Here is a 13,408-nt window from a genome sequence, read left to right as displayed (position 1 = left end):
CCCCGCCCATCTTTGATTCTGTACCGGTCGGTCGTTAGCGTGTTAGCTTTAGCATGGCTCCTGTAGGTTTATTGTCTTCGTTCTTCAAAAATTACTGGCTTGTGCAACTTTCTTGTGGACTTTGAAGCAAGGCAACAGTGGTTGAATGCAGTTGGCATTGAATGCAGAGAACTGTCTCCTGGTGATGGGATTTGCAATGGATGTTTCACTCAGGATAGATGCTAATACTTTATCCTATTACTAGCTATGATGCTAGAGTCATCCAACACCAGTCTATATGTTTTTTAATATTTTTTATTTGTCTGAATTAAATTATTATATATCTTTTACAGAACGATTTGTGTATATTTAGTCTGTTTTAATGTCATAAAGTACTTTTTACAATCTTTATGCTTTGTGGTTGTTTGTGCTAAAAAAACGTCCACACTTTAGATGAGGTGCTGCAAAACAATTAATAAACTATTAACAAAGTTAATTAAAACATTTGTAAAGCTTATAAGCAGTTTAGTAATATAGATTTAGAAGACAATGGCCTGACTTTAGATGTTAATAAATCTTATTAACACTTTCAGGTATTTGCAAGACATCTATAATGCTAATAAATATCTTACTAGCATCTTACACATTAATAAAGCCTATTAATTTGTTAAGTTAGTTAATAAAACTTATTAAGCCTATGAACACTTAGGCTTGTGTGAGACATCTATAATGCTAACAAATATCTTACTAGAACCCCAAACAATAATAATACTTCTTAATTTGTTAACAAAGGTTGTTAATAAATCTTATTAAGCTTATTAACACTGACACATTTGTTAGGCACCTATAATATCAGTAAATGCATCATTAGCATCTTAAAAACATCCTAATAATAATGCTTGTAAATGTGTTAACTAAGTAATTTAATAAACCTAATTAGACTTATTGTACTAATAAATGTCTTACTAACAGCCTATAAATTCATTTATAATGCTTGTTAATGTGTTAACAAAGCTTGTTAAGGAATCTTAATATAAAGTGTTACCAAACTCGTAAGCTTGGATTGTTGCAGGTTTGGTGTTCTAAAACTAGAATCTAAGACAATAAAACGATAAAGTGGCATTTCGGAGTAACTCAGACAAACCATTTCGATCGATGGGAGAGAACTGCATGTTTCTTCGGAGTTCCTCCAATGAAAGCCCACCTGAAGCTCGGCGACGCTCACTAAAAATAAAATCCAAATGTCTTCATTATTTCATGTTTCTGCTTTAAAACAAAATTTGAGTATGCATTGGTGCTGATAAGAGGCCCAGAAGCAGAGTCCGAATGTAGAGCCAAACCCAAAACTGTAGAATGTTTCTGCAGGAGCGTTCACTGAATGTTGGAGGTGGGGTCGAAGCAGAAATGTCCCTTATTGCTGATATTTCTGTGTAGAATCATTTGGTTGGTTGTAAGTTAGCATGTTTGAATTTGCCTGTATTGAAAGAAGTGTGGCTGAAAATATACAGGAGAATTAAAATGGGTCATGCTGAGGATCATCAGGATTATTAGATTTTAGTTTTGCACTGCAGGAAGTGATGGAAACGGTGAGCACAGACTTAAAAATAAGTAAAATATTCAATTTACTCTCTTTAAAATTCCACAAAAATGTTAAAGGTTAAATTAAATTTTTGACCATGTGAATATTCAGTGGAAAATTATTACGGGATGGCAGCAGGACCTACAAATTGGCGGCTTTTTGTGTTAAAGTGTGAAATTTGGTGATTTTTACTATTTTGCACAATTTGGGAATAGAATACTTTTGTTCGAGCGACGCTGCCAAGTTAAGTCAACAACCACAATTGAAGTTTTATGACCTTTGACATTGGGAAGAGGCCGCCATTTTGAATTTTCCACATAAATCATCTTTAGTAGCAATGACAAACTAAAAATAGAATTAGAAGTTTGTAGATTCTGAACGGTGTTCCTGCTCCTGTTGCTCGCATATTTTTTGTTGGAATATTGTAAAAATGTCAAACAGGAATCATGGGCGTGGTTAACATAAAAGCCTTTGTTGCCAAGGAAATGTAAAACTTTACTTTTGCAGATTCTTCTAAAAATGACATTGACCTGTTCAGCACCCCCAGGCGACCAAAGACTAAATATATAAATGTTTAATTAATAAATATTGACCTCCATGGATTAAAGGGGTAGATGATATGTGTGTTGGGGGGAGGGGGGTAACAATATTTTCTAAATGTATTAATTAATTTGTCATGATTTACTTTGGTGTACAAGACTTTGATAGCACCTTGCACTCTAAAAAGTGCTGTTTAAATAATGATTGACTTGATAAAAAATAAAATAAAAAAATAATATATAAACATTTATAAACATGAAAGGAAATCCCACAGCGGTTTTGAAAACATTTCTGAACGTTTTTTTTAGGGTTTTGCATTTTGAAAATGGAAAGTGAATTAAACTTCAAAATTATTAATTTTATTTAACATTTTTTATTTGATTGTTGGTAAATAAAAACGTAACCGCTTTTGGTTTACTTGTGCTCCAAACTGGTCGCTAAAACTCCAGGATAAAAACCTGTGAGTAGAATCTAGAGGCAGTCTGAGTATGAAGGGTGCGTTTGATGTGTCACACCTCTGAGTCCAGAAGGCATAGGCGCGGGTATTGAGGGCATGCTCCAGCTCGAAGCGGGAGCGCAGGGCCGCCACGTGGCTCCGGCCGGGTCCTCCTCGTGCCAGGAGGCAGTCAGAGGAGGAGGAGGGCGAGAGGGATCCGCTGCTGTTGCTGGAGGCTGGAGACATGAACTGTAACACAAACATGACCCATCATGAGGCAAAAATGCACTTACGCTGCTGAGTGGATGTATAGGGACTAACCTCGGCGTTGCACAGACATTCCTCCAGACTGGAAACCACCTCAGAAAACTCAGGTCTGTCCTGGAAAAAAAGCATTAATTCAGCCGCCATCTGAGGCACAGGTGCATCGTGGGTAGACAAAGGTGTGCTTTGTTTCTAAAAATAGCCTTTTGGATCTTCAGCTTCACAGGAAAATAACAGAGACCCCCCTCCCATCTCCACCTGACCTTTGTCCTCCAACCTGTTCAATAATTCAGGTGCATTCATTGAAACAGGAGGTTTCAGGAGATCATAACATACCCCCCCCCCCCCCCTCCGTGAGTCTGAATGTCAGCTAGGCTTCAGAAATTACGTTTTTTTTAAGTTCAACAATAATTTTCTCCATTTGGTTGGTTCTGAACAAATTTTAAAGCAAGAAATAAGTAGTTTGGATCAAATATTTGAAATTAAAGCCACAAGTAGCATTTTGTGGCCTGCAGGCGCCACCTGCCTCCGCTACCCCATTTGACCCGCCCTCACTGGCAGGGCATCTGCTACATGCCCCTCACTCTCGCTTTCTGCCCCTGCCAGCCTGGTCAGAACTGCATGGTATCATTTCATTTAAAAAATGAAAAGGTGGAGGCTTTTCTGTTGCTTTTATCTCCATAGCAACTATTTAAGTTATTGGTTGGCTAGCGTTAATGAACAGGTTTATGTCCTTTTTAGAAGAATCTGCAAAGTTAAACTTTTGGATTTCCATAGTAATTAAGGTTTGTAATTAAACACGCCAACATTTCTAATACGTTTATATTGTATGCCATATCATTTCGTTCAAAGCATTCTAGTAAAACTCATGCGAGCAACAGGGAAATGCCACTTTTACGAGCTCGCCACGCTAACGCCATTCAAAATCGACAAACTTTAGACATTTTTTCCAAAGTAGCTTAGGATTGATGCTCGGGCAGTCAAGAGGCGATAAGTTGAAATCCTTACAGGAGGACTTAACATTTATAGAAGGTTCCAAAGGCCTTTTTTTTTTTGTTTGTTTTTTTTAGTGATGCCAGCCTCTTCCCGAGGTCAAAGGTCAACAAAACTGGTTGTATACTTAACCTGGCGCCGTGTCCGTGTCATTTTTGGTGAACAAAACAAAGGTTTTCTTTTCCCACATTGTGCGAAAATGGTAAAATTTCCCACTTTGTCTCAAAATCACCACCAAGTCATTTGATCATCCCATAATAGTTGTGAAACTTCTTTTGGATACCCCCGACTCGTGTGTTTCGGTTTCGTTAGAGGATTTAGAAATATTTTTTTGAGCCCTGTGAGAGATTTTGATCATTCAGTTTTTGATGGATTCTCCCGCTGTGATGTCATCGTCTTTTTAGTCAAAAGTTCATTTTCACCAGGTACTAGGTGCATATTTTGGTGAGTTATGTATTGTGGTGGTGACATTTTCACTCAAAAGTGAAGAATTTCAAAAAAGAAAAAAACAATCTGGTCCTTAGAGTCCAGCTCTGCTGCAGGACAAAAGGAAGTCTGGATTTGTGAAATGTATCTGCTTCAGGCCCAAATAAACAAAGCTTCTACCCAGAATAGATACATCTATACATCTGCATGTTTGAATGGATAGTTTGCTTTATAAAATGAACTCAAACTAATAAATATTTAGTTTCATTGCAATTTTCATGCAGATCTGCCACAATCTAAAGAAAACAGAGTTTCAGGAACAAAATTATGATGAAGAGGAGGAACAGAGGGAGAAAAGTCCCAGCATGCTCTCTGCTATGGAAAAATATTCCATAACAGGAGCGACAAAAACATCTCAGCTTAATTAGGAGCCTAACGGCTCAGCACTAGGACGTCCCGATCCTGCGTGCTCGGATATAAGAACAGCCTGGCAGCAATACGTCCTCCTGGGAACGTCTCCCCTCTTCTGTCGCCTCTGCATGCGTGGGAAGAATCTGCTGACTCAGCAGCTCTGCACTCTCGCTTTGCCAACAGACGGCATCACATTTTTTTTTTAAAAGAATGAAAGGGATTTTCTAGATCTGTTGCAGTACAAAGTGGAGCAGAACTCTTTCACTGTGCAACATGCAGAAAATGTTAACTTCACGGCTGGAGATCTGGGTGGTGTACCTCTGGGCAGGAGTTCCAGCCCCTCATGAGAAGAGCAGAGATGGGTTTGGGGATGGAGTATCCCAGCGGAGGCCGGATGTGATGGTAAGCCATGTCTGCAGCTGCAGCAGCTTAGAACAGGAGAATATCTGAAGTTTGGTTAAATGTCACATCAGGCTGCTGCTGAAATGAGCCAAAGAGGCACGTGAAGCGTTTTAGAACATGATCATAGGATAGCTGCGGGTTCTCCTAAATTAATCCCCATCAGTAGGTAAACGTCTGTAAGAGAGAATGTGGGAACTGAACTTCTGTTGTACTGTGAGCATCTCATGAAACTCACCTGGTTTCAGGTGAGCAAAGGGGATTTCTCCCGTGAGCAGCTCCCACAGACAGAGGGCGTAGCTGAACATGTCTGCCTTCACAGAGTAGCGCGTGCACTGCGTGAAGACCTCAGGAGCCATCCAGCGCAGGTTCTGCACCACACACAAGAGGAGACGAGGTCAGCTCGTCTGCAGGGGGAGTTCCTTCATTTGGAAAATGAACAAAAGTCCTTTTGATGTAGTCCTACCTTTAGCAGGGTAATCAGAGTACTCAGTTGGGCGATAGAAATGTGAAGCGCCTTAAAGATCTCAAACCAAATGCACAAACCACTCCCATACATCACGCACTTTTATTTTTTTTATGTTTTTCACGGTTCTTTTAAGTCCGATCATCTTCTGATCCGTGTTCAAAGCGTTCCTGGTGGTCTTTTCATTATCATTTTTAGCGCAAATCCCAAAACCTGTGTCGTTTTCTAGGACATAGTTTCTGCAGAGTGGCAGAAGTTCATTTCCCATTATCCTTTTCTTTACACTCTCTCCCGCTAGTTTACAGGCCCTCACACCCCCAACCTAACATAAGCGGTGCAACAAAAACTGCAGCAATATCGTGGCTCTCCAGTCCTCCAGTTTGGATCCAGACTCCAGCTCAGACGAGGAAAACAAAGACGTTCATGGCTCTGTTTGTCTGCAGGGGGAGGCATCAGAGTAGGGAGCTTGTGGTACCGTCCAGCATATTTTCTGCGTCACAGTCTTCCAATGGTATTTTTTCGTGTCCTCCTGACTCACAACGATTTGAAGAAAGAAATACTCAGAAATGCAATTTTTGGCTTAATTTTCAGAAATGCCTTTAGAAAATCAACAGAAAAATAGCACAAGAACCCGTTAAAAACATCAAAAACAGCATTCACACCAGAGCAAGTGTTTAAAGTTCTTAGTCCTTTTTGTTGTACAGCACATTCTGGTGTAGGAACAGAAATTTGAGGTAAAGGTTTGGTAGACTCTGACTCCCACAGCCGTGGTTTTGTGCATTATCAGAGATCAGCTCATGAATCTCCTTATTAACACACTCATGGCCTTTCCTGAAAGAACTACTTCTCGCCAACAGTCCCACCCACAACTGAATTTGTGATGAACTCCTGCCGCTCTGCAGAAATTATGTCCTTGAAAACAACTGTTTTTTTAATTTTTTATTTTGGCTTTAAACTGGATAATCCTTATTAAAAAACCACTGGAACGTTTTTAAAATAGATGAAAAGATCATCGGAGTGGGACTTTGAAAGCCAACTCCTCAGTTCTTCTCTCCTTCTCAGGTGTCTATTTGCTCCAACAGCTGAAGTTCTGATTTTAAAACAAAGACTACCCTTTAAATAATCGACCTTCTGTTCTTCTGCTTTGCTTGAGTTTCACTCCTTTGACAAAATCTACATGTAGTCTGTTACGTTTTTTGTTGTTTTTTTTTTAATAAAATCTTATCAAAGTTAATTTGAAAAAGTGAAAACATCTGCAGGTGAGATGAGGTGTCAGCCAAGCAGACACAAAGCACCACTCATCAGGTGAGACTCACTGAACGAAGCCTGAATACTGACGTATGCTAACCGGAGCGAGCTTTTGTCATAACAAGCGGCTCCCAAGAGAAGCAGCTCACCAATCATCCAACTGCCAGGTCAGCTCCGAGAAACACCAAGTCAGCATTTTTCAGACAAAACTTGCATGAAGCCAGTTTTCCTTTCAGGCTCAGAGGTAGTATTGATGGCAGCAGAAGCATCCTCTCCTTTCCTTTCCACAGTGACCTTCAACCATGGAGGCTAAAGAAAAAGCTAAAACTGTGTGTCCTCGGAGAAGCTGCACGAACCCCGGGCTGCTTGGTCATGTTATCCTCATCCACCGACTGTAGAAATCTGGACTCTGCAAGAGACACAGGAAGGGACGTCGAGGAGTTAAAAGAGTCAGAGGATGAGAAAACACAAGAGATTGTCCAACGTCCGCTTTGAAATGACTGATTCGGGCTACATTTTTGGGGATTTTTGCAGCAAAAAACCGACCAACTTTACCTCCCTCAAGTGAGTTTTTTGTACAGTTGCTTCAGGTTCATTGTGGAATTATTGTGTAATAAAACAAAAAATGTCTATCAAAAAAAATGAAAATAAAAAGCTGGGGTTATAACAAAAACATGAAAATCAAGCATGGCTTGTTAGTTAAAGATAAATTAAAATGGCAAAAGTGGTTCAGGACTTTGAAACTGCATCAGAAAAGGCCCCAAAGAGGAAACTAGACACCAATAAAATCAAATGGAGCAATAACCTACGGAGGGGGTTGAAAAGAAGAAGAGCGTCTGGAACAGAAACCTGGTATTGTGGGCTTTAGAGGCTTCATCCAGCATTATCACAGTCTGTACTGTCTGAAAAGATCCAAACTCACCCCCGAAATCAGCCACCACAGCATGACCGTCTTCATATAGCAGGATGTTGTGACTGGAAGGAAGACGCACATCATGACCAATGGCAGTGGTTACTTCAGAGCCGTGATGCCTCATTAGTGCGGCACCAACCTGTTCAGGTCCCGGTGGATGATGGGCTGGGTGAGGTTGTGCAGGTACTCCATGCCCTTGGCCACATCGATGGCAATGATGAGCTTAGACTGCAGGTCGATGAGTCTGTCCATTGACACATCATTAAAGCGGCAAACACTTAATGTCGGATCAATGGTCGCCACCAATCACCCTCAGCACTTCACGGCAATCAATGGGACAGTCAATAAAAGCAGCACCTGGCCACACATTAGGACTTCATCTGGATCAGTGATGATCCAGAAGGAAAAGCTCCTCTGGATGATAATCAGCCCTGAAACGGTCAGAGAGCCGACAACAGCCTGACCTTTAGTTTCATCTGTACAGACAGTAAAAAGGAGCCTGAATGTGCTTTTATTTTGGGATCTGCTTAGGCCATGCTCCTGTCTCCGTGGCGCTTTTGTGTCTCGCGTGTTCATTTGCATGTCTGTGGAGTGACTTTGCATCACTTTGCATTCATTAAGCATCTCTTACTGTTGGTAGCACTTTTGCATTGAATAATGAGCCTTCACATTTGATTCTTTTATGAAGGAACCTCTTTACATTCCTGTATTTTACTTCTGTCCTTCACAGCAGCTGGGCTTGTTTTGTCGCTTCTTCAGCCATTTGGACCCATTAATGTTATGTTTATGTTCAGTTTGTATGTTATTGTGTATTAATGAATGAATTTTGCTTCTGCCGCTGTTCCCTTGTCCTGAGCTTTCACCTTTGACGTCTCTGACATCAGTAGTAGGTTTTTATCAGCTGTGAGGTTTCTTTTTTCTTCATTCTTCTGGTCATTTTTTTTTACTTTTATAAGACAGAACGGTCCATCACCTCTTCTGCTCATGCAGCAGGGAAAACAAGGAGCCCCCAGAGATGTACTGGGTGACGATTGCAAACTGGCTGGGGTCATCCAGGCACGCCCCGACGAACTGGATGATGCAGGGGTGATTGAGGCGACAGAGGATGGAAACCTCTCTGCAGAACATGTCCACATCTGACTTTGAGCAGTAGGTGTTTGCTCGATAGCTGTGAAAGAGCGAAAACAGATGATTCCATCAGACCGGAGATGGGTGCAGACTCGTTTTTTTTGTTTATGCGCTTGTTGAAATACCGTTTTATGGCGACAATTTTGTTTCTGCATTTGCCTCTGTAGACCCTCCCAAAGGAGCCTAGGAGTGAAATGCATACATTCATCGATAACATGATCTGATTTGCAGGCACGTTAGCTGAAAAGGAAAACTATCAGAGATGGACCCACCAGATCCGATGATTTCGTTAAACTCCAGCTCAGACAGCTGGAGGTGGAAATGAGAAGGGAGGCTGGCCCTGAGCACCAGAACTTCAGCTTTTTCTGAAAATGAAAAAAAAAATCAGTTCATATTCCAATTTCAGAGTTGTGTTGAACATTCACATCCGCGGTTTCTCCAATATAACAGCAGGTATTTATCTGCGACCCCCCCCCACACACACATCTGCACCCATTTCCTTGGCAACAGACAGTGTGGGCAGCCTTGACGCTCGCAGGGATGTGGGAAATCTGCTGCAGTACCTTTAGTCATGCTTTTGATTTTTCCCAAAGGAGACGGAACGGAAACGTAGGATCCATCTGGGGGGAAAAAAAGGATTGTTCAACTGAAGTTGGAGATTTTGTGAATCTGGAGGACCTTTTCTCAGAATCACCTCCTCCTGGCTGAGAGTACTCATTGCATGGAGAATCATCTGGACGCTTGTAGTGTTTCAGTAAAGTCACAATAGCATCGTGACCTGGAAGAAACAAACAGAGCAGGTTTTCGCCATCTTTCGTGACAGCTCAAGCCAAAACCAGCCTACCCTTCTCGTAGGCCCACATCAGGCAAGTCTGCTCGTCCTTCTCCCCGCTGGACCGGCTTGGATCACAGGCAACCAGGTTCATGTCCGCCCCGCTGTCCAGCAGAAACTGCACCAAGCGAATGTGGCCGTGGAAACAGGCGCTGTGCAAAGCTGAGCAGAGTCAAAGGACGGCTGAGAGGCATGGAGCGCGTTTAGATCTTCTGAGCTCTTTACATCATGCTCAGCATGAGCAGACTCACCTGTGTGTCCGTCTCTGCCCTGATAGTTGATGCTCATGGCATTCTGGTTCAACAAAAACTTCACCATCTCCAGGTCTTTGCCATAGGTGCACGCACTGTAATGTGAAATCTTCATCAGTTTTAACGGATCGCCAGGATCAACCAACACATTTAAACAGCTGAACAGAACCTGTGGAGCGCCGTCTCGCTGAATATGTTCTCTTTTGGGAGACTCTCTGGACCAGAAAGCTGAACGAGTTCCTTCACTGCAGCCACTTTGCCATTATAGCAGGCCCTGAAGAAACACAACAACCGTGGCTGTGCCTCAAGTCGTTCTTCAAATGCTGGAAGAAGGTCAAACATTTACAGGTGGAGGGGCGTGTCTCCGTAGATGTTGACAGAGTGAGGTTGAATGTCAAAGTTTCCCTGCAGAAGAAAACGGATGATCTCATGGTGACCGTAGCGTGTGCAGAAGTGGAGGGGCACGTGATCCTCGTTGTCTTGGGCATTGGCTGGTGAAAAGAGCGCAAACGTCAAAGCAACACTTCTCCATCTGTGCAGCAATCAGGTGGCAATTAACCTCCTGTCGGTTCTGAAGAGGGGGAACCAGCGGGCCACGACCAAATTACAGTTCTGAAACAGCTTTCTGCTAAATGCAGGGTAAGGAAAATATACATTAACCGCCACAGTTCAGTTCCATCGACTCAATAATTATCCTCAAGTGATGCTTGAGCTGGATTCTTTAGTTGGTCTAACCGTTAGCTTTGCTTCCATCACCCATCAGCAGTTTGACGATGGCGAGAAAACCTTTGGCTGCGGCCAGGTGGAGCGGCCGGTCCCCCACCTCCCCACTGGCGTTCACATCTGCTCCAAACTTCAGCAGGAGCTTCGTCACCTGGAGGGCAAGTAGTAAGAAGACACGAAACAGTCAGAACATGCTAGTGGTGGTTTAAATGGAAAAGAAATGCTCAGATTTCAGATTTGAAGATGTCTACCTGCTCGTGACCTTTATATGAGGCAATGTGCAATGGGGTGAAGAACACAGCATCCTGAACATTGACATTGGCTCCATGCTGTAGGAGTATATCTGCTGTCTGATGGAAGCAAACGACAAAACATCAGCAAATAGATAGTCGGCCACATCTGCTGGTTGCTTCTTCTCACCTCATGATGCCCTGCCAGCGTGGCCACATGCAGGGCTGTGAGGGCGCCGTACCCCACCTGCTGCACATCGGCTCCGCCGTGCAGGAGGGCCGTCACCAGCTGAGCGTTGTCCTGTGGACGAGGACAGCACCCGGCTGCACTTTTAAAACCAACCTCCATGCAAACACTCAGGCACACCAAACCTGTGCTTGCACTCCACCGTGTGGCAAAACTCTAGAAAGACTCTCAGCCTCACAAAACCACACAAGACAAAAAACACTTTAAGACGCATTCAGTGACCTTGAAAGCAGCCAGGTGGAGAGCGGTGAAGCCGTTCCTGCTCAGTCTTGACGGACGCAAACCTTTGAGCATCAAGGTGCGTACGTGGGCTTTGCTCCCTGCATGAGAGCTAATTTCAACACAACATCCATATAAATAAAGAAAAGAAAACAAGGTAAACATGCAAAAGGAGGAAAACAAATCGAGTGACTTTTTACATTTTTAACAGCTTAAAAGATCCACTCCGATCATATTCGAGTCTATTTTTGCAAGTGTTCTTTCCAGTGGTCTTTTCATTATGATTTACATGTACAGTTGGGATACAGATTCAAGCTCAGACGAGGAAAACAAAGACGTTCGTGGATCTATTTGTCTGCATGTGGAGGCATCAAAACGGGATGGAACAGGGAGCTCGTGGCCCCGTCTGGCGTATTTTATATGTCACAAATACGGTCTTTTAAAAAATGGCTTTTTTTCATCTACTCCTGATTCGAAATTATTTGAAAAAAAAAGAAACATTAAGAAGTGCATTTTTGAGTTTAACTTTCTTTTTATTTGTCCTTAAAAACATGTTAAAAACACCAAAAACAGGATTTTCATCAGAGTGGGTCTTTAGTCTTTGACCTCCATTAAAGGTCATCTACTGACAATACTGTCAGTGGGCGCCACAGCGATCCCTCCTTCGGATTGCACAGGAGTTATTAATAGAGTGCGTGCATGCATACCTCCACACACGCAGCAGAGATGCAGCAGCGACAGCCCCTTCTCTGTCCTGTAGCTCACGTTCACCTTCTGAAAAGCCTCATCAGAGCTGAGCAACAGTCACAGAAAAAGAGATGAAACCAAGCAGAGCCCCCGGGTGGGTGACAGACACAGCACCCTTTCATGGACTTCAATGGTTTTCTCCACTTCTCAAAAGAGCGTTTGTCACCTGAAGGCGAGCTCAAGGTCGGGCAGCTGGCTTTCTGGAAGCTGGAAGTCGTCCTCCAGCTTCTCCATGATCACGGAGTAGAACTCGGCCACTTTCTTTTTCCATTCATCTACACAGCAGCGTTCGCGGTATCAGAGGGAAAAGTTTGGGTTCATCACAGGTCGTTTGAACCAAAGAAAACTCTGATTTGCTGCCCTGCATATTAAACTTAAACTTTTGAATTCAAACAGATAAATTACCTGTACACGTCTGCGATGGTCTGGATTTGTAATTTCCCATCGAAAGGTTCCTTCTGTGCACTTTTGTCCTCTTCGGTGAAACAGAAATACAGTCTGAACTGGGACACAATTACACACAGCTACAGATAAAGGAGGGGGGGGTCATGTTTGTGGGTTAAAATAAACACCCCCTCCCCAACTGGAATGCCCCTCCACTATGACAACTGATCTTCTGGCAGAGTGGAGACAATAATCTCCTCAGACAGTAGAAGTAATGTAGTCATCACTCCGTCTGTGCATGCACAGAATCTGCAAACTCTACACTGAAGTGAACCAACCAGGATTTTAACCAGGGACTTTTCGCTGAGAAGCAAAAGCGCCATCTACTGCACCATCGTGCAACCGTCTGTACATCCCCACAGATAATTATTGTCTTAAAAAACTTTAAACACAGAGTTCAAATAAATAAATAAAGCTAATTTAACTGCTATATGTATTTATTTGTACAGAATCAGAATCTTTTCCGGCACAATTAATTGAAGTTTGTTATAAAAACTTTCACTTCTCCAATTCAGTTTAACAAGTTAACACTCTGCTGAATGAAACCACCAGGACTAAAATTTAAAATTCAACATTAAATTTGGATTAATGTCAAGCAGGTTCCTGTTCTCATTTCTTTATGGTGTAGAATAGTGGATGCAAATACTAGTTTACAGATTTTAACCAGAAGGACCAGATTCCACGTGGATTCTTTCATTTATTAAGAAAACTTTTTTTTTAAACTTCTTAATTTAACAATGTTTGGAACAGAAATGTGATATTCTGCCTTTAACAGGCAGCAAACAAGGAAAGTTTTTTTTAAGGATTTTGTTAAACAGTTCAAATGCAATGTTTGATTTTCTTCACATTTTTATTTATCATCCTTTTATCTCAGTATCAGAGTGACCGTTGTGAGTTCATTCTTTCCTTTTCTATTCCGTTTAGTCCCTTTCG

The 13,408-nt window shown here is 42.2% G+C and overlaps 1 protein-coding gene across 2 annotated transcripts in view; it reads right to left on the bottom strand.

Annotated features, from left to right (window-relative positions):
• The window catches only part of LOC101167026 (serine/threonine-protein kinase TNNI3K), a 14,794-nt gene extending 1,386 nt beyond the window's left edge, over nucleotides 1-13,408 (bottom strand). The window contains exons 1-24 of one of the 2 annotated variants that reach the window (XM_004067677.4): nucleotides 12,437-13,408; nucleotides 12,198-12,306; nucleotides 11,992-12,077; nucleotides 11,288-11,385; nucleotides 11,009-11,119; nucleotides 10,840-10,938; nucleotides 10,601-10,739; nucleotides 10,212-10,356; nucleotides 10,035-10,139; nucleotides 9,866-9,960; nucleotides 9,627-9,776; nucleotides 9,477-9,560; nucleotides 9,346-9,402; nucleotides 9,055-9,147; nucleotides 8,908-8,965; nucleotides 8,628-8,822; nucleotides 7,794-7,898; nucleotides 7,664-7,716; nucleotides 7,098-7,150; nucleotides 5,266-5,398; nucleotides 4,947-5,056; nucleotides 2,856-2,915; nucleotides 2,614-2,783; nucleotides 1,124-1,203 (exon numbers count right to left, since the gene is read on the bottom strand). In XM_004067677.4, the coding sequence (XP_004067725.1) occupies nucleotides 1,124-1,203; nucleotides 2,614-2,783; nucleotides 2,856-2,915; nucleotides 4,947-5,056; nucleotides 5,266-5,398; nucleotides 7,098-7,150; nucleotides 7,664-7,716; nucleotides 7,794-7,898; nucleotides 8,628-8,822; nucleotides 8,908-8,965; nucleotides 9,055-9,147; nucleotides 9,346-9,402; nucleotides 9,477-9,560; nucleotides 9,627-9,776; nucleotides 9,866-9,960; nucleotides 10,035-10,139; nucleotides 10,212-10,356; nucleotides 10,601-10,739; nucleotides 10,840-10,938; nucleotides 11,009-11,119; nucleotides 11,288-11,385; nucleotides 11,992-12,077; nucleotides 12,198-12,306; nucleotides 12,437-12,476 (2,428 nt within the window). In that variant the 5' untranslated portion in view covers nucleotides 12,477-13,408. Of the gene's footprint in view, nucleotides 1-1,123; nucleotides 1,204-2,613; nucleotides 2,784-2,855; nucleotides 2,916-4,946; nucleotides 5,057-5,265; nucleotides 5,399-7,097; nucleotides 7,151-7,663; nucleotides 7,717-7,793; nucleotides 7,899-8,627; nucleotides 8,823-8,907; nucleotides 8,966-9,054; nucleotides 9,148-9,345; nucleotides 9,403-9,476; nucleotides 9,561-9,626; nucleotides 9,777-9,865; nucleotides 9,961-10,034; nucleotides 10,140-10,211; nucleotides 10,357-10,600; nucleotides 10,740-10,839; nucleotides 10,939-11,008; nucleotides 11,120-11,287; nucleotides 11,386-11,991; nucleotides 12,078-12,197; nucleotides 12,307-12,436 lie in introns of those variants that run through there. The other variant, XM_020702223.2, reaches the window with a different exon arrangement.

Source organism: Oryzias latipes, chromosome 4 (assembly GCF_002234675.1).
Source record: "Oryzias latipes chromosome 4, ASM223467v1".
Taxonomy (NCBI): domain Eukaryota; kingdom Metazoa; phylum Chordata; class Actinopteri; order Beloniformes; family Adrianichthyidae; genus Oryzias; species Oryzias latipes.
This window is presented reverse-complemented; position numbering and strand designations above follow the sequence as displayed.